Source organism: Fundulus heteroclitus, chromosome 18 (genome assembly GCF_011125445.2).
Source record: "Fundulus heteroclitus isolate FHET01 chromosome 18, MU-UCD_Fhet_4.1, whole genome shotgun sequence".
Lineage (NCBI taxonomy): Eukaryota > Metazoa > Chordata > Actinopteri > Cyprinodontiformes > Fundulidae > Fundulus > Fundulus heteroclitus.
Window position 1 is genome coordinate 23,654,331 of NC_046378.1, and position 18,806 is coordinate 23,673,136.

Consider the following 18,806-nt stretch of genomic DNA (forward strand, 5'->3'; position numbering starts at 1 on the left):
ATATGAACAATGTGACTATTTGTTTTGTAACGATTCTTTTGATAACACAAAGGCATAAATTGGGTAAGAAAACTTATCCAACACCTGCTTATTATTTCATCTATCCTTCTTAAAAATGTGTGAACGTGTGCTTTAGAGCTCTGAATATCACCCTCTTCGTATTTAATAATAGAGACCCTTGAGTTTTACCTGTTAAAGCCCTGCATGTTTCTGTTGAAATAAAGGAAGACGCCTATATATTTTTCCCCATAGGTTCCGATCAGTTTTCCTGATAAACAAAAGCCATATATGACCGTTTACTCATGCTACAGCTATCTGCAGCCTTGAACTTTACGCTTGTGGTTTAAACCTCACGGTTGGTTCTCGTTTTTACAACACGGGGTGACAGATTTTATTAAACGCAAAGACTTCGCTCCAAATCTCTAACAAGGCCTGATTAAACCCTGACGGCCATCACATTTAGTTTGGATTTGTGTGCGTGCGGACCTGATGAGTTGTCAGATCTCTGTCATTTCTTATAGCGGCTGTTGTAAGGTTTGCTTTAGTGAAACATCTGGGTTAACCCCGCACAGGGGAAGCAAACCCCGTGTTAAAAGTCAACTTCAACAGAGAGCGGCTCCAGCTTTATTACATTTAATGGGAACCAATCGTCTTTTTCCTTCTTCCGTACCGGGACGTTTTTAGTTTCGCTTTTATTTCTATTACCGCCACATTTTTTTCTTCTTCTTTTACGTTCAGCCCGCGCGCTTTTAACTTGTTTTTATGTAACAACAAAACGTTTTGACACATGTTTGGAGGAAAACGCGCACATCTGCTCGAATTTGTATTTTTAACACTGGAAGTTGCTCACTTCCTCTGCCTGAAAAGTTTTTTTTTTCCAACGAGGATCACGTTGTGAGTTGCTGGAAGAGGCGGTTCTTGCAGGAATCAGGCCCTAGCTGTGAGGGCCCCATCCCACCGCCATCTGCCCTGCACAGAAGCAACTACAATATTACAATAATGTCTATTCTGCGAAGAGTAACTTTGTAAGTCTTGATCATTAGTCTTATGCTATAATAACAGAATTGAAAGAAGATAAATTACAAGAGATAAATTACAAGATTACATTAGTTTAGTATTGAAATTTAATTTACTATACATCTAAAATTTGTATTGTTTATTTTTTTAAATTGGGAAAGAGAATATTACGCAGTTTGATTTGATCGTTTTAGCAGAGATAAATTACAAGATTACATTAGTTTAGTATTGAAATTTAATTTACTATACATCTAAAATTTGTATTGTTTATTTTTTAAATTGGGAAAGAGAATATTACTCAGTTTGATTTGATAGTTTTAGCAGAGATAAATTACAAGATTACATTAGTTTAGTATTGAAATTTAATATTTGAAGGAGGAGCAATAAGCAAAATGTCACCACTAGGTGGCTGTAGAGCACTGGCTGTAGACCAGAACAAGATATGTGTGGCAAGCAATGCCTCTCTCTACCTCCAAAATCTAAGTGTATTTTTTTTTGTCAAAATAAATGCACTGAATGTACGTGAGGATCACAGCGGCCAGCTCCCAAGCCCGCTGGGCTGCATTAAACAATGCTAACTGTGTCAGCTGGGCTACTCAACTCAGCCACCAAGTGTTAAGCCACATAAACTGTCGGAGCGGGGTCAGTGGGTGCTGAAGCGCATAGTGCTGCAAAGAGGTTGCCAACTTTCTGCAGACTCAATCACTACACGCCTCCAAACTTCATGTGGCCTTCAGATTAGCTCAAGAACAGCCAAGAGAGCTTCATGGAATGGATTTCCATGGTTGAGCAGCTGTGTCCAATCCCTACATCACCAAGTGCAATGCAAAGAGCACTGGACTCCAGGGCAGTGGAGAGGCATTCTCTGGAGTGACAAATCACGCTTCTCCATCTGGAAATCTGATGGACGAGTCTATGTGTGGCGGTTGCTAGGAGAACGGTGCTTGTCTGACTTCATTGTGCCAAATGTAAAGTTTGGCGGAGGGGGGGTTTATGGTGTGGGGCTGTTTTTCAGGAGCAGGGCTTGGCTGCTTAGTTCCAGTGAGAGGAACTCTGAATGCTTCAGCAGACCAAGACATCTTGGACAATCCCAGTTTTTGCTCCTTACTGACAATGTTATTTCTTTTTAAGACTGGCCTATGTTTTTCTTACAGCAAACTGTTATTTGTCTGTTCTACAGAACAAAAAGAAAAACATAAACATACAGGAAATTGTATAGCTGACAGAAAAACATCTGAGAAAAGGATAAAAGTACAATGAACAGGTCTTCTCCAACGATAGCTTTTGGTGAAAGGTGTGCGCTGCAGTCAACATCCCTAGCGTTGCAAGTCATTGCTACAGGCTTCTGCAATGTTAGCGGTTACATAAGGTAAGTATGAATTAGGGCTGGACTGTTAATTGCATTTGAAATATAATCGTAATTTTTAAAAACACAATTTCCAAATTGCAGAGAATCGTGATTATTGGCCAGGTAACTAAGCTATTCTCTCGAATAATAATATTCTGATTAATAAAAAAAGTTTTTAAATAGTCCATGTTTACAAACATCTTTATCTACAGGCCATTTTTGATGTCTGTAGTTAAAGCAGAGAAAAGTATAAATTAAGAGAAGAGGTTGCAAGGACTTTATTGTGTCTATCAATAATGTGGTTAGGGAAAATTTCTAGGGATTATTTCAGGAGAGTTTCCTATGAATGCATTACTGAGATAACTTCCCCAAAAGAAACACATGTGGCTTTTAAAATGAATATCTCTGCGTTATAAAGATAGTATATTGATTGGCTGCAGTCAGTGTTTGGATAAATAATACTTACTTCCACATCAATGTATAAAACATTCATCCATCCATCCATTTTCTAACCCGCTTATTTCCTCATGGGGTCACGGGGGTTGCTGGTGCCTATCTCCAGGATTCACTGGGCGAGAAGCGGGGTACACCCTGGACAGGTCGGCAGTCTGTCGCAGGGCATGTATAAAACAATACATTTGAAATTATTTAAGTTTCATTAAGCTTCTCTGCTGAGCTGACATGGTGGCCATCTTGACTGGGGTTGACTCCCAAATTTTGATCAGTGATTGATTTGATAAAAACCCTGTTTTTTGTGTGTGTGTGGGGGGGGGGGGGGGGGGGGGACATAGCCCCCCTAAAGTGCATATTATGTAATAATAATTTTAATATTTTATGGTTACCTTTTTATATTTCATTTTTTTCTGGACCTTAATTTATATGTGTGTGTGTGTGTGTGTGTGTGTGTGTGTGTGTGTGTGTGTGTGTGTGTGTGTGTGTGTGTGTGTGTGTGTGTGTGTGTGTGTGTGTGTGTGTGTGTGTGCGTGTGTGTGTAATTACTATGTAAAATGTAAACCTCAGCAATTTGGAGAAGAGAACTGCAAAATCATATGTTGAGTTGCTTTTATTTTGAATTTTTCACAGAAAACTTACAGTGTAGTAGCAATATTGACAGAAACTAGTTCTGAGTGACTAATTGTAAAAATCTTGAAGGGCTTGTATTTTGAAATTTCACATCAGATGTGGATGAAATTTGTTGAGCATCATCTGGAAGTGTTCTACTGTCATGCTGAAGTGACAGTATCCACTGAAAACGTAAGGGTTAGCAGCAACATTGACAGCAACTTAGGTCAAAGTGACTGTCAATATAGAGAGATTTTGACTTAGACTTTAGACTTAGACAAACTTTATTGTCATTTTGCATACAGTTTATGACAGTGTAATGGGATTGCAGGTGGAATCAGGCAACATTACAGGGGGCTTTTATTTTGAAATACCACATCAGACGTGAATTAAATTTGTTGAGCAGCATCTGGAGGTGTTCTACTGTCATGCTTAAGTGACAGTATCCACTGAAAACGTATCGTTTAGTAGCAACATTTACAGCAACCTTGGTCAAATTGACTTAACGTGGAGGTTTTGGAGGGCTTTAATTTAGAAACTTCACAACATGTAGATGGATTTTGATGAGTAACATCTGGAGATCTCAATCTGTCGTCTGTAAGTGAAAGCAGTCACTTGGACAAACAAGTCTTTTTTAATATCCCTTTGCAAATTCCCAGTTATCCAGGTCATCTCAACAGCAAGTCTGTTTATGCCTCTTTGCAATTATTGTTTTAGTAGTTATTCAGGCTAAACAGTGACTCTGACCGAAATATATATTCCCATATTCACCAGCAGACCTGAATAATAAAAAGAAAATTACATAAAGCTGTATGAAGTTATATCAGCTAAATGTCGATATGTGTTAAAAAAAAGAAAGAATAAAATATGTTGTTACACGTCAAACACGTTGCTTTTATTTTGAAAAGTTGTCTCAGGCATTACTACTGTAATGTATGGTGCTCTAATATCTGGACAGCGGGGTGGAGTTTATCAATCAATCGATCAATTTTATTGTCAACTACAATTTGCATTGCAATCGAAAATTCAGTTCCAGTATAACCGTCCATCACATACACTTAACAAACATTTTGGGGTAACGATAGACTGAGGCCTTGCGTTGCCAAGGAACGCAGCCAGTCGGCCGCTGCTATTTCAGCGCAGCCGTTTAGGTGCGTTCCTCCAAAGTGCCTCAGACCCTGCCTTACACAGAGTCCACAGGCGCTGCCCTTGAAAATCTGTTGAAGAAAGATTTTACATGGGGGAAGTGGAGGGAGATAAAAAGACAGATGCTTCACAATTTATGTTTCCACATATAATGTGAAGCATCCCCCAAAAAACCTCATTTGCACGAGAAGCACAAATAATTACGACACACATATATGCAGAAAGGTAAACATCTGAGGCCGATTGCATGTACGTTCATCAGTTTTATGGGTATCAGTTATGTGAGTGTGTTTGGATGAAAGTATTTATATTTCCGTGAACCCTCTCCAGAGGCCATTGTCCTTGATGTTATCAGCCGGCCCACAGTTCAGAGAAGCATTCGCAGGTGTCCGCAGGGAAGGGGGGGGGGGGGGTTTCTGAGCAATCTCTGCCATAACAATCCAGGAGTAGAGATAGGGAGGAATCCAAATATGTTATTTGTTATGAGACAAGCTGCACTGCCTTTCCTGTCAGCTTTAAAGTCTTTTGCTGGCTCCAAATGGTAAATCCAATCTTCCAAATTGATTGGGCTTTTTTGCGCTTCACCTCCAGATTTTATCTCATCTCCCTTTGAGTTCAACCACCAAAGCCAGTCTGCGTTCCAGCACAGCCAGCTTTTCGGCTCTGCTCCATTCACCTACCAGAACTGTCCGTTAACAGCCACAGTGAGCGCGTTGTTTGCAGCCAGCAGCCTGATCAAGGCCAAATGGCTGCCGACATCCGCTGTATTTGACATCCAGGAATGACAAAGTCGAATAACAGACCGTTTTCCTCCAGGAATTTAGGGTGTATCTCACAAAATAAGTCAAATCAGGACCGCAGGGTCCCCCTTTAGTTGCCTACCCGTTGAAAAAAATGTATCAATAGTATTGAGACCAGCTTCCAGATCCATGTTTTTCAGAGTTCGGTTGATATGAAGAAAGTGCTCAGAAAGACAAGACATAGCAAAGCAGGAGAGGGGGGGCGAGGGGGGAAAGCTGCAGAGAGAGAAAAGACACGACCGACCTCGGAGAGAGACAGAGACAGACTACTTTCATCCACACCGTTAGAAGAACAATGGCAGGTAAGAAGACAGATTTTAAGGTTTTAATGCAAACAATTGCAAAGGCTTCACACCAAATTTCAAAGTTCTGATTTAGTTTGCGGTGAAAGTCAAGTTCAACAGAGTGCAGCTCCAGTTTACATTTAATGGGACTCAGTCGTCGTCTTCCTTCCCCCGCCGTACCGGATCTTTTTTTAGTTACGCTTTATTACTATTACCACAACCTTTTTTTCTTCTTCTTTTATGTTCAGCCCGCACAATTGTAACTTGTTTTTATGTAACCACAAAACGTTTTAATATATTTTTGAAGTAAAACGCAAACATCTACTTGAATTTGTCTTTTAACAACAGGAAGTGTCACTTCCTCTGCCTGCAAATGTTTTCCTTCAATGAGGATCACGTTCTAAGTTGCTGGAATGCCATGCATCTCTCTACCTCAAAAATCTAAGCACCAGACCAGTTATCTGTTTCAGTTTTACATTTTTTGTCAAAAAAAATGCACTGAATATACACGAGGATGACGGCGAACAGCTCCCAAGCCACGCTCGGCAACATTAAACTATGCTGTGTCAGCCATTAGACATCATATATGTAGACGCCTCATGGGCACAGATTTCCACGTGGACATCACCGCCATATTGTATGTCGCAAAAAGTAGTGAAACTCTATGTTCCCTGTATATATGTTTAAGTATTTAGATAGAAAATATAGATGTAGCTTATGTATACGTGTAAAGAAATATATATAAACTGATCGAGATTAGCAGAACAGAGAGCTATTGATCGAAGTTCTTAGATATTGATGTGCATATATATATATATATATATATATATATATATATATATATATATATATATATATATATATATATATATATATATATATATATATATATAGTCTGAACATATAGCTATATATAAACACACACCTATTTATTTGTAATACATATATATATGCAGATCTATATCTATGATATAATGAAGACCACAATGTTTAGATTTAACTAATTGATTTTTATATTCATAACACACACACACGTGTATATACACGTTGGTGGTGATTAGGCTGGGGATATAGGCTCTCCCCAGGTAAGAGGGACCGGGCCGGGCCATCAATTGGTTAAATCTAAACATTGTGGTCTTCATTATTTCATAAAACTGTGTGAACCTTTTAAGATCCGGTAAAGACACAGATTAGGAACAGACTTTTTAGGGGAGTATTAAAGAGATAAAATTACTAATATGAAAAAAAAGTTAAAGGAGAATAAAGTTAAAAAAAAGACAAAAGTGGTAATATTATGAGAAAAACGTCATATTATGTGAATTAACGGGGAACATTTGCAGAATCGTCACAGTTGGCAGAACTATTTTAGTCTTGGAGTAATAGGACCAGGTTAGATTATTTTAATTAGTTTTATTCCTTATGTGAATAAAGTCAGGAGAATGAAGCCAAAGGGATACGATAATAAACACGTAATATTACAAAAATAAAAATATTATGAATATAAAGTATATTCTGAGATTAAAGTCCCTCTGATACTGTTTAAGTGTCTGAGACAAACAGCAGATTTGCCACATTCAACACATTCAATCTATTTTGGCTTAAGGCACCATAATTTTGAGCCTGCCCTGAACGCATCTGCCACTTCTCTGCATATGTTGGATGCTGTATTCCGTGGAGCCTTGTGGTCCATGACAGGGCATAAATCTCTCCCTTATCACTACTTTATATTCTCAGGTCAACTGGCCCTTATTATCAATCCGTAGACTCCTTCATTGTCACATTTTCATGTGTAATGCTGTCCTTGGATTGTTCCCGCCTCATTTATCCTTCTACATGTTACTTAGCATCCAGCCATAGATCTGTTCTCAGGACTTTGTCTCCTTCAGCGCTCTGTTAGCATGATCAGAACTTGGAAAAAAGAACATTTTCTTGCTTTGCCCTGTCAACTTTGACCACTCTACAACAGGATCTGAAACTATTCACATGCATTTATCTGGGACAATTTAAACTTATTTTAAGAGATTTTTAGAAATCTTCCTATGAAACTTTGTATGAGTCAGATGTTTTAATTATTTGCAATGTTGCTGCATTTGTAACCTTTTTGTCCTTTTTTTGTATTATCAAATCAGGTCTGTCCTGTAAACGAGATCTTGGAACTCAATGAGACAAGTAGGCCTATAAATAAAGGTTATATAAAAAAAAACAAAATGGGGTTCTGCTCAAAGCATGGTGCTGTGGGGGCCAGTACAAGACAAAAATCAAAAAGTTGATGACTTTGAACTAAGTTTGAACATCACTAGGTTAGTCCTGAACTGGGTTGTCTGTCTGTTGCTATATTGAATTGAGTATTTGTTTTTATTTCTGTTTTTAACAAGTTACAAAATGAGTTTCTGAAGGGGAGAGAACGTGTGGTTGGTTGTTTGTGGAGATGTAGGAGGAGGGTCTTACCCAATGTAAATGTATCTTTTATCTTAACAGGTACACTCATGGCGATTAGGACAAGCTTTGTGGACAGATGTCCCAAAGAAGTAATAAATCAGCTCCTGGATGACTTACTGTTGGATGGCATCATCAATGATGGGGTGAAAGAATCAATACTGGAGGAGAACAAGAGCCGCGCGGACAAGGCTCGCGATCTCATTGATGTAGTTCGTAAGAGAGGAGATGTACCCAGCATGGCGTTGATCAATCACCTTCAACAGAGAGATCCTATGCTCCACGCGCTGGTAATGTAAACAGATCCCTTCAGTAACATTTGTTTGCCAAAAATTTTAGTTAATAATCTTCACAAAAAGAACCATGTGCAGGGAAAAATTCATCATTCAGATTAACAATGTAAAGTCAGTAATAACATTTTCTTTTTCCAGCTGCTGTAACTTTGAAGGGGAAATGATGTGTGTTCATCCCAGCTGATGGCGCCCTGCAGACTGAAGAAATCTACAATCAAAATGAATTATCATGAATGGCTATGTAGTGTTTTAAATAAATATGGTCAGATTTCAAATATTTTCCTTTGCCTTGATGTTTTTTAACAGCACATGTAAGAACTGACATTATTCTGCTGAGTTTTAGAGAAAACTGGCATGGTGAAAAGAATTAACTGAAGTTTTGTAAAAGCACTTTATTATGACATGATGTTGTTGTTTTCCCCCCAAATGAACTGTGTGAATATTAAAGTCTGTCAGACAGTATGAGACATGATTCAACATCTACAGGAACAGAATGTATATTTAGCTTACTCTGCATCTCTTCCCTTACATCTCAAACTATGAAGTTATAGTTTGGACATTTGGACATTGTAATGTCCAAATGTAGAGTCTTTTTATTTTATCTTATTAAAATTCACTTATAGTTCATCCCAATCAGATGTCTGTGACTATGAATTCTAATAATATTACTTAAAATAATGTTTCTTTTTACATTATTGTTTATTTTTGTTGGAGAATTTGAGCTGATGTTAGATACCTTTTTGAACATAAATGTTCCCCTTTTAAACAATGTCAAAAATGCAGAAAGCCCTGCAAGAGGAACCATTAACTTAAAAAAAAACATGTTATAATAATTATTATTTTTTTGGATGTGAGTCTTAGGAATATGCTTATTAATTTAATAATTTAAGAGCAAAACAAGGTTACCTCAGGAACAACTAAATAACAAGTTGGCAAAAACCTGCTAAACCTAACCAGGGATGTGAGATTAAAAACCTTTTTATAACAAAAGGATATCAAACAATCTTTGTTAACAGAGAGAAGTAAATGCATGCAGATAATGCAATCTTGGAATGTAGGATGATGAATCCATGTAACCCTGAGGGGCAATTTATGGAGGACAGATTGAGATTTGTTGCTGAAGGGGAAGACAAGTGGGCATTTAGCTTGAAAATAGGGCAGGTGAGACATGGTGTGTACTGACCTAGGAGAGAACAATAAAATAAAACAATTTTTTAAAAACTATTGAATTAGGTTAAATTAAAGACAAAGACTAAATACCAGTCTGGAAATAAATTGTCTTTCAGCATACACATTTTATATTATAAAATTTAATTTAAGATGTGAAACAAAAATGAATGTTCCTGTTTTTGAGTGCTGCGTCTCCAATATCTAATCTACTCTAATGGAAGATAATTTCCAAATTGGAAATCAATTTAGAATGAGTAAACACTAATCACAAAATCGTTGCCAGCTAAATTTCACTTTAGTTTTATTCTAATATAAGTGTGTTTATGCATTATTATTATTATTATTATTATTATTATTATTATTATTATTATTATTATTATTATTATTATTATTATTATTATTATTAACAAGTTAAAAAAGATAGAAATCTTTTTTTCACTGTAAAATAACGTCGTTTGTTATTTAGTTATTTTTGTCAATCTAAAGCTAACGCTAGGGGGAGACGAGAGTTTTCACACAGTTTTCTATTCTTATCCCCGAAGAAGAAGAATGTGTCAGCGAAGATGGCTCTAGGACGAAGCTAGCTGTTTAGCTAATGTAAATATATCCACCAAGAACTGGCTGGAGACAGCGGCGATAACCCTTTGAGACGAATAAGTGTGTATATTTTCAAATGATTCATACAAACACTGTGTAAATAACAGATGATTTTATTTGTGTCATTACCTCACATAGCAGAGGCTAATGATTGGCTAACAGTTAATTATCTTGTGAATTTTGTCGTTTTTGAGAACGAGAAACTCTGTTGGGCTTTAACAGCTATCTCTAACATTAATATGCTAAGTCCGAAATTATTCATAGCGTGTGTCGCCATCTGACAAGAAATAATTTGATGGTTTTACGTGTTTTCAGATTTGCGAGCTAATGCTAGCTTAGCCAATAGCAACTCTGCATTCCTTTGGACCAGATGTGTCACTGAAAACAAGTCCTGCTGAAATGTGTTTGACTTAGTCATCTTGAACAGCTGATGTGCTCAGTCATACAAGCAACTTTGTTTGAATTCAAGCTTGCATTGACTTGGTAATAACCGTGTACTATTGTTGTAATCAGTTTAAAGAGCTAGGTAGTAGTGAACCAGCTCTTTAGACTTAGACAACTTTATTTGTCATTTTGTATGCACAGAGTGCGTACAGAACGAAATTTCGTTGCATACAGCTTGTAAATTGCAGTAAAAATTAAATTACAGTATAAGGTGCGGCAGTGATTTAAAAGTAAACAATTTAAATGTAGACAATGCAGGAGAAGTCACAGTGTATTTTGGATGTGTTTGCTATTTTACGTTTTTTTTCTCTCTTTCTGCCTTCCCAGCTGTCACTGAATTAGGATGAGCCAACGACGTGGCATCCATGTGGACCAATCGGAGCTGCTATGCAAGAAAGGATGTGGTTTTTATGGCAACGGAGCCTGGCAGGGGCTGTGCTCGAAGTGTTGGCGAGAGGAAAACCAACGAGAAAAGCAAAGGCAAATTCAAGAGGACCAGGCTCTTGCTGAGAGGTTTGCGAGTCTAGTTTTTTACGTCTTGCTTCGTTGATCTCTTACCTCATTGAGATGTGGCTTTTGTCCTACTCTCCATCTGACGAGTTTCTTCCGTTGCTCTGTCATCGTCTTCCCAGGCTGCAGCGAGAGGAAGAGGAAGCATATGCAAGCAGACATCAGCGGGCGCAATCACAACCTGCAGTCACTCCCTTCAACAAGTTTGAAGAAAGAAAGACGAAGGAGAAGTCCAGTCGAGTCAACACAGTCACAAAATTTTTCACCCCATCAACAAAAACACCCCCCAAAAAAGGTAATCTTTCTAATCACCAATGATTACCAACTTTATTGTTGACCTAGGATCCACCTCCTACTATATCTGACAAATCGCCCCACCCACACGTCCCATTTAGTGCCTTTAAAAACAGTCATTGCATAAACTCTTGCTCAATGTTTGGCATCTTTATTGTTCCTGTTTTTTGTTTTTGTTTTTCAAAATCCTAGCAGCCACCTTACGATTGAATATGTCTATAAAGTGATAAGACGCCCATAGTTTGTCTTTTTTTTTTTTTTACCTTTTTTATTGATTTATTTATTTATCTATTGCACAAATTGACTTAACTCTCTTACAGGGGCTTGATTTACCGTGCGTAGTGCTACATGAAACGTTAACCTGAAACTCAATGTTTGGCCAGCTTCTATGCCCTTAGCTCTTGAATGCTTGAATGTTTTTACCTGGAAACAGCTGACCCATTTAGCTGAATTTCACTTCTCTTTTAATCAGCCAATTTAGTAATGCTTAGCCCATAGTTAATTCAATTTATTTTGTAAATAGAGCACAAACAGTTGTCCAATAGATCCTTAATGCTAAATTTTTGCTCCTCTTGTTATGTTTTTCCGCCTTTAATTTGTTTATGAAATGTATATTTGTTCTGCCTTTTGTTTACCACATCTCCTGGATGTAGAAAATAAAAGAAAAAAACTAACAATGGTTAGAAGATTGTAGCACAGTTGTTGCAAAGGATGTGAAGAAATCTTTCTGAAATATTGTTTATTGTCCATTCCCAGATGCTGGCCCCTTTGACACACAGTCAACTCCCAGCCCCAGCTCGTCAGCCGGTCGACAGTCCTCTCTGGACAGAGACCGCGCAACGCAAGAGTTCATTGATTTCCTGAAGGCTGTGAAGTCTGGCAGGGAAATCTTTAAACAGTGTAGGGCTTTCACGGAAAGCATGGCGTACAAGCGGGTGAGCTTTGATCTTTCCTGTTTAAACTTATGCGTTTTTCACTTATTATTAGTTCTTCACACAACGTCTAAAATTAATGACGTTTTGCTTATTCCTTCTTTAAGGAGGACGTTTTCTTGAACAGTTTTATTACCGCATGGCACCAAAACTTGAGATTTTAGCATTCTACTTCTTTGAATATATTGGCTTTTTGTTTACGTAAATGTAATGCAAGTGTTCATATCTCTTCAGCTTCTCCACTTCTCGTCACTTTACTCCCACAGACGTCCATGTGTTTCATTATTCTGCTTTTTGATTGACCAGCTCAAAGTAGTGCATCATTATGAAGCAAAAAGAACGGCGACATGGATTTCAGAAATGCTTACAGATAAAGCTGAAAAATAATAGTGGTGTTGAATTTGGATAACGGACTGCACAAAGCTCTGTGAGATTTTCAAAGATCAAAATATTGATTTATGAACCCTGGTTAAAACCTCTCCACAGCTTTCTCCCTGACCTGTCTGCTGTGCTGCTTGGTTTTCATGTTTGTTCCTTAAAGTTCTCTAACAAACCTTTGAGGCCTTCACAGAACAGCTGGTTTTGTATCAAGAATAAATTAGGTGTGCTTCATTTACCGACGAGACCACCTCTGAAGGAACCGAATGTTATTTAGGGATGCCAGAGTAAAAGAGCTGAATGAAAAGGCTCACTGCGCTTTTCAAGTTTCAATTTAGCAAACTTGATCGTTTTAGCTGCGCTTCACAACCATGCACTACTTTGTTCTGCTTTCATTCACAACACAAACCTGTCCGTCACTGTGTAATCAGATTCTGTCAGACAAAGTATAAATTTTTCCATCCCTGTCCAGGACATGGGAGCTGATGAGCTATCAGAGTGTGTGCAAGACTTCTACCAGAACCTGTCAGATCGCCTTCACAACCAGTTCAAAGGTGCTTCATCTCCCTAAATAATATGTTTTAACGATGACCACATATAGTGAATATCAAATGTCAAAGATTAGGCCTGTGAAAAGTATCTATGTGTTGGGGGTGTTACAGGTTCGTCGGAGCTTGTGGAGAGGGTCATGGATGAAGTAGAGAAGTACATGATGACTCGACTTTACACAGAGGTTTTCTGCCCTGAAACCACAGATGACGAGAAGAAAGACTTGGCTATTCAGAAGAGAATCAGGTTTGCAAACAAAAGCTCCCAATTTTAAATCTGTTACGCACAGAAGAGTAGAAATGTCCCACTATCCTGTTTGTTTTTGGTTCCAGAGACTTGCACTGGGTCACCATAGAGATGCTGTGCGTGCCGGTGGATGAGGAGATCCCTGAGGTCTCGGATAGTGTCGTCAAAGCTATCACAGGTGAGTCTCGCACCAGTTTTTTTGTTTTTTGTGTTTTTGTTTCGTTGCTCATTTTAGCTCACTCCTCTTCTGACATTTGTGCCCGATTCCAGATATAATCGAAATGGATTCGAAGCAAGTACCCAAAGACAAGCTGGGGTGCATTACTCGGTGCAGTAAGCACATCTTCAACGGCATCAGAGTGAGCAAGAAGGAGGCCGCCTCAGCCGACGACTTCCTCCCGACACTCATTTACATCGTCCTGAAGGCGAACCCCCCACGGCTGCAGTCCAACATCCAGTACATCACCCGTTTCTGCAACCCCAGCAGACTCATGACCGGAGAGGACGGATACTACTTCACTAATCTGGTGAGCAAATGAGAGCGTTCTCTGGCATATGAGTGGCTAGCAGCACTAGCTGCAAAATACAGCCCTAGTGTTAACATTAGATGAAGTAATAGCAAATTAAATACATCACACCTAACTGGTCTAATGTTATTGTACGGCTGTCTTTTCTTGACATTCATGTCCAAATCTGGCCAAATATTCAGCAGAAAATCCAGTCTAGTTACATGCTTTTTTTTTTACTGATTTGTCTTATTTAACATTCCACCAAGGTGTCACCGTGATTTATTATAATGTCAGACTTTAGTAAGCAGAACTGGGCAGTAGAAAGCTGTGCCACGTTTTCAGTTCCTGCTTGTTCTTACAGCTTTAGCCGGGATAAACAGCAACATCTCACTAAATGTTTATTCTGATCTGTCGTGCAGCTGCTGTTTAATTATATGTAGTTGAAATGAAACGAGAAATTGGAATCGGAGCCAAATGTTTTTTCACTATTTATTAATCCGCCCAGTCTATAAGACTCAACACTGTTTTCTGTTTATAAACTCTAAAAGTGGGAGTGATGTTTTAATACCTTTAGTTTCTGTTAAATTTAGTGTTTCGTGTTCTTTTTAGTGATTAAGGAATAATAGACAAAACATGAATCTGCCTATCAGACCTCAAGGAAAATTAGAAATGGTATCAGCTTAGAAAAGCATAATCAGTGCATCTCTGTGAATCTGTGGTCTACAGAATATTATTTACACTTTCTTCCCTTTTTATTAAATTGTAGATTTTCATATTAGGGCTGGAAAATGTTAGAAGACCTAAATATTGGGAAATTATTCCCAGTATTTGTAGGTAAAACACTTCATTATTTGTTACTAAGCAACATGTCACTCTGTTTTCTTTGAGTCTTGATTGTTGAAAGATGTGTCACCTTATCTTTATTTCCCATAATTCTAAACCGGTAACCGTGTCAGATGTGTTTGGACCTATTTAATTTTAAAAGCCGCCCCATTAAAGACCGTGTTTTAAACATTTGGACCATTTTACATAATTCAATTCAATTCAATTTTATTTATATAGCGCCAAATCAACCACACAGAAGATTCTCCTCCTCCATGCTTGCAGTGTGTGTTTTTTGCAGATTACACATTTAAAGCATGACTACTGGTGATCCTTGGAGTTCATACTTGTCGCTTTAACCCATTTTGTAAAAGCGGGCCAAAAACTAACTTTAAATTTGTGTGGAAAAACACAAAGTTTACAGTTTCTTCTTGGCTTTAAGAAACTGAAGATGTGTTCTTCCTCTGGTTTAAAAATCCGTTTTGTTTCTATTTAGCCCAAGAGTACAGGTTTCAAGTTGGTAATGCGTTCACTTGCAGTCTTTTTGTATTGGTGTATAGTAGTCATGGTGACCGTAAGGTCTAAAAGATTTTAAATGGGAGTTTCAGCAGAGGGCGCTGTTGACACACAGCACAGTTCCTCCCCTCATTCCTGCAACTTATGCATCATCGGGGCTTGGTAGATGATCATTTTGGTTTTAACAGCACTGTTCCTCCTCTCTACAGTGCTGTGCAGTGGCCTTCATCGAGAAACTGGATGGCCAGTCTCTCAACATGAGCTCTGAGGAGTTCGAGCTTTACATGTCGGGCCAGGCGTCCCCAAACGGGCCGCAGCCCGCTGCGTCCTCCTCCTCCTCCTCCTCAGGCAGCGCCGCTCTCAGCCAAGCCCACAACAGCCTGGACGTGCTGACCGGGCTCGACGAGAGGCAGGAGCGGGTCATAGAGAAGGCTCGGCAGCTGGAGAGCGACCTGATAGACTGGACGGATGAAGTCGAGCAGAAAGTGCAGAGCGCGCTGGAGAGCTTTCCGCTGGAGACGCAACACTCCACAGCGAGCGCAGCGAGCGAGACGGCGTCCGCGGCGTTGTCCGCTATCGACTCTGAAAACGTTGAGAACGAGCTGCTGCCCCCGCCGCTGCAGCCTCAGGTGTTTGCAGGCTGATGGAAGGGTGGTGGTGGGGGGGGGGGGGGGCGTCTGCTCAGCAGAAACTCACCTAGAGGTCCTGCTCCATCTTCCCCTGTGTTCTCTTTACACTCCATCTGCACATGCGCCGTCTGTTGGGTCCGGGTTTTTTCGCCCGGCCATGTCTGTTCCATCTTTCTGCTACCTTAGAGGCTATAAAAGCAGAACAGTAATGTCACTGTTAGGTTTTTAGAAAGTGCGCTTATTTACTTTCTTGCAGCGAGTTAAATGAGAAGATACAGTAGATTCACTGTAAGCTGCAGCCAGATGTTGGTCTTATCGACCGGTTGGTCAAAGGAGGTAAAACTCCAGTCTCAACTAAAGTAGGTTCGCTCTGAAATGGTAGGAGGTGGATTTGGGCACCCTAGTTTTAAACAAAGCTGCTCACAGTAGTGAAGGTGCAATTATCTTCTCATTTACCTGACTATTTAAAAAAAGGCAAATAAGTGGTCAAATTTACCCATGGCTCCACATGAGACGGACCCATGGAGACTGTGGGGGCAGAATTTCCTGCTCCTCTGATGTGGCTACTTTGGTTACAAAGGAGGGAAAACACTCCACTATAAGCTCTTCCAAAACATATCTTCTCGTCGTCCGCTACCTGCAGTACCTCAGTACTTTTTCTAGTTGTTACATTTGTGCAGTGAAGATAAATGGTGTGTTTGAGTCCTAAACCCTTCAGGCAGAGTATAATACCTTCGACATATGAGATGTCCAGTGAACATCTGATCAGACAGAAAAGTGAATTAAAGTTTGGAAGCCAAAAAGAAAGACGTGTAAAAAATCTGAACGATTGAACTCCCTTGACATTGCTCTTCAAGTCCAGCTTGTGATTAATGCTGAATTTAGTTTAATTTCCCTGAAAAAAACCTGAGTGAGAGAGAGATTGTGTGTGTGTTTGCTGCATGCACGTTCCATTCAAGTTCTCCAGTAGTACATATGTCCAAATACTGTCTGGTTTCCATCACCTGTCGTCAGCTGGATGTTCAGATTTTATTTTTCTATAAAGTGTCAGAATATCAATACTTCTATGATGACTTTACACCTGTAGTATTAACAGTAGTCAAAGAGCATGGGTGTAATTTAGTTGAAATTGTGAATGATCTGGTTTTCAAGAGGCTGAGGCTGTCTCTGTTAAAGGAACAGTCACAGATAGAGATTTTATTATTATTTGCTCCATAAAAGCTTTTAAGTTTGTTTTGTTTTTTTAAGACCAAAACAAAAAATGTTGCTGTTTTCCTCCAAATATCAAAATGGAAATAATGATCACTTTTAAAGCTTTGGTTGCTTCTTTTAGTTATTTTTGCTGAACTTTTCTTCTTGTTTAAAATTTTAAGCTCCTTTTTTCAGAGTCATATTTCGGCTTTTATCAGGTGAGACTGAATGTTGCATTGCTGATAGTTTCAAAAAGATGCAAGAGGCATATTTATTACATTTGCTCACGAGCTTGGATTTTCTTTTTCTTTTATGTTACAAGATTTTAATGTATTTCGTTGCTATTTGCAACAGAAGAGACGCACGCACCTGCTGATTGAAAACCAGGTTTTCCAACGCTTGGCTGTGGCTTGAACAACCTTTTAATTTTGCACTGAAACCTGAAGTTTTTGAAGAAGTGTTTTAAACCGTTTGTTTGATTATAGGTTTGTTATAGTTTGAGGTCAGAGAGATTAACTCAAAACTGCCTTTTAATTTAAAGCGTAATTTATTGGGACAGGTTCGTTCCACCTACGTCTAGGGGAGTGCAATGATGATGATTAATAAAATTCAAAAATCAGCACTTGTATGCGTGCAGTTTCTGTTCATCATGACTAACATCGCTGCCCGGAGCTGAGTCATTCTTCCTCAAAATTGAGGTGGAACTTGACTTCCTGGATTTTTTTTATCTCTAAATGTTGAAGGGGTCATTTCAGCACATAGTAATAAAAAAAAAAAAAAAAAATGGGGAAATTTTCAGATATGTTAAAACATCTGAAACATCTGAAATTCTCTGATCTACAGTGGACAGTTGAGCAAAAGAAGAGTTATTCAATCCCAAGAGCTTGTTTATTTCTTTTAGCGCATATAAAGTGACTAAAAAAAAACAAAAAAACACGCAGCTTTCTTTTTCTGAAACTTTGTCCTAAACACAGTTTTAGGTTATTGCCACACTGTTTCATATCTTTACAGGTATGGTGGTAGACTTAACATCAAGAAGTCTTTTTTAAATATTGCATGTATATTAAGATAAAGGCAGTAAAACCTGTGCTAATTTGTGATGACATAGTTCATTTTTGTCATGACATCAGCTCTTTTTTCTTAAGTTTCTTTTCCTATGCATGATACTGTGGCATAATTACAGGTTAAGCCAGGTTGCCACTCATTTTATTTTAAATTAAATGATTAAATTAAAAACTTTTGTGGGATGAGCATCACAACTCAAGAGACTGCATATACTCTTAAAGGTGACACGCTTTTCAGTTCTTTTTCACATTAAAGTCATTTAGTATAGATCTATATAAACTGGAACAGCCTCGCTTTGATCTGAATTCATTGTTAATTTATCCTTATATTCTCCTCTTTTTTTTTTTTTTTACCTCTGCTCTGAGGTGCGTCTGAGAGCAACTCATTTTGACGCTGGCTCTTTAAAGGAGCAATAAGTAAGATATTTACTGTAAAATCAACCTAAATCATTCTCATTTGTCACACAGGATGGAAGTGTTTCTCCTTTCAAACCTAGAGGTACAGTCCAGAACAACTTCGGTTCAGAGTGTAGCCCGTTGTTTCTACTTCCTGGTTCCCGAGCCAATCA

The 18,806-nt window shown here is 38.6% G+C and overlaps 2 protein-coding genes across 3 annotated transcripts; both read left to right on the plus strand.

The window, feature by feature from the left end:
• Positions 1-2,251: 2,251 nt before the first annotated feature.
• Positions 2,252-8,664, plus strand: LOC105932585 (caspase-1-A). Of its 2 annotated transcripts, none has more exons than XR_004933310.1 (3): positions 2,252-2,386; positions 8,136-8,383; positions 8,525-8,664. XR_004933310.1 is itself a non-coding variant. In XM_012871807.3 (3 exons), exons 1-3 carry the CDS (start codon positions 5,669-5,671, stop codon positions 8,531-8,533), a joined length of 264 nt encoding a protein of 87 aa, XP_012727261.2. In that variant the 5' UTR covers positions 5,586-5,668; the 3' UTR covers positions 8,534-8,664. The 2 variants fall into 2 exon arrangements, 1 of the variants encoding a protein (XP_012727261.2); XM_012871807.3 differs by lacking the exon at positions 2,252-2,386 and adding an exon at positions 5,586-5,675.
• A 1,410-nt stretch (positions 8,665-10,074) lies between these two features.
• rabgef1l (RAB guanine nucleotide exchange factor (GEF) 1, like) lies at positions 10,075-17,793 on the plus strand. The gene is made up of 9 exons (XM_012871806.3): positions 10,075-10,213; positions 10,925-11,110; positions 11,230-11,402; positions 12,158-12,336; positions 13,184-13,265; positions 13,374-13,506; positions 13,593-13,684; positions 13,777-14,033; positions 15,563-17,793. Exons 2-9 carry the CDS (start codon positions 10,941-10,943, stop codon positions 15,995-15,997), a joined length of 1,521 nt encoding a protein of 506 aa, XP_012727260.2. The 5' UTR covers positions 10,075-10,213; positions 10,925-10,940; the 3' UTR covers positions 15,998-17,793.
• Positions 17,794-18,806: the final 1,013 nt, after the last annotated feature.

Coding starts and splice junctions, on each gene's coding strand:
- rabgef1l (XM_012871806.3), top strand. CDS start 10,941: ATGAGCCAACGACGTGGCATCCATGTGGACCAATCGGAGCTGCTATGC. Junction 11,111..11,229: donor GACCAGGCTCTTGCTGAGAG/GTTTGCGAGTCT, acceptor TCGTCTTCCCAG/GCTGCAGCGAGAGGAAGAGG. Junction 14,034..15,562: donor GATACTACTTCACTAATCTG/GTGAGCAAATGA, acceptor TCCTCTCTACAG/TGCTGTGCAGTGGCCTTCAT.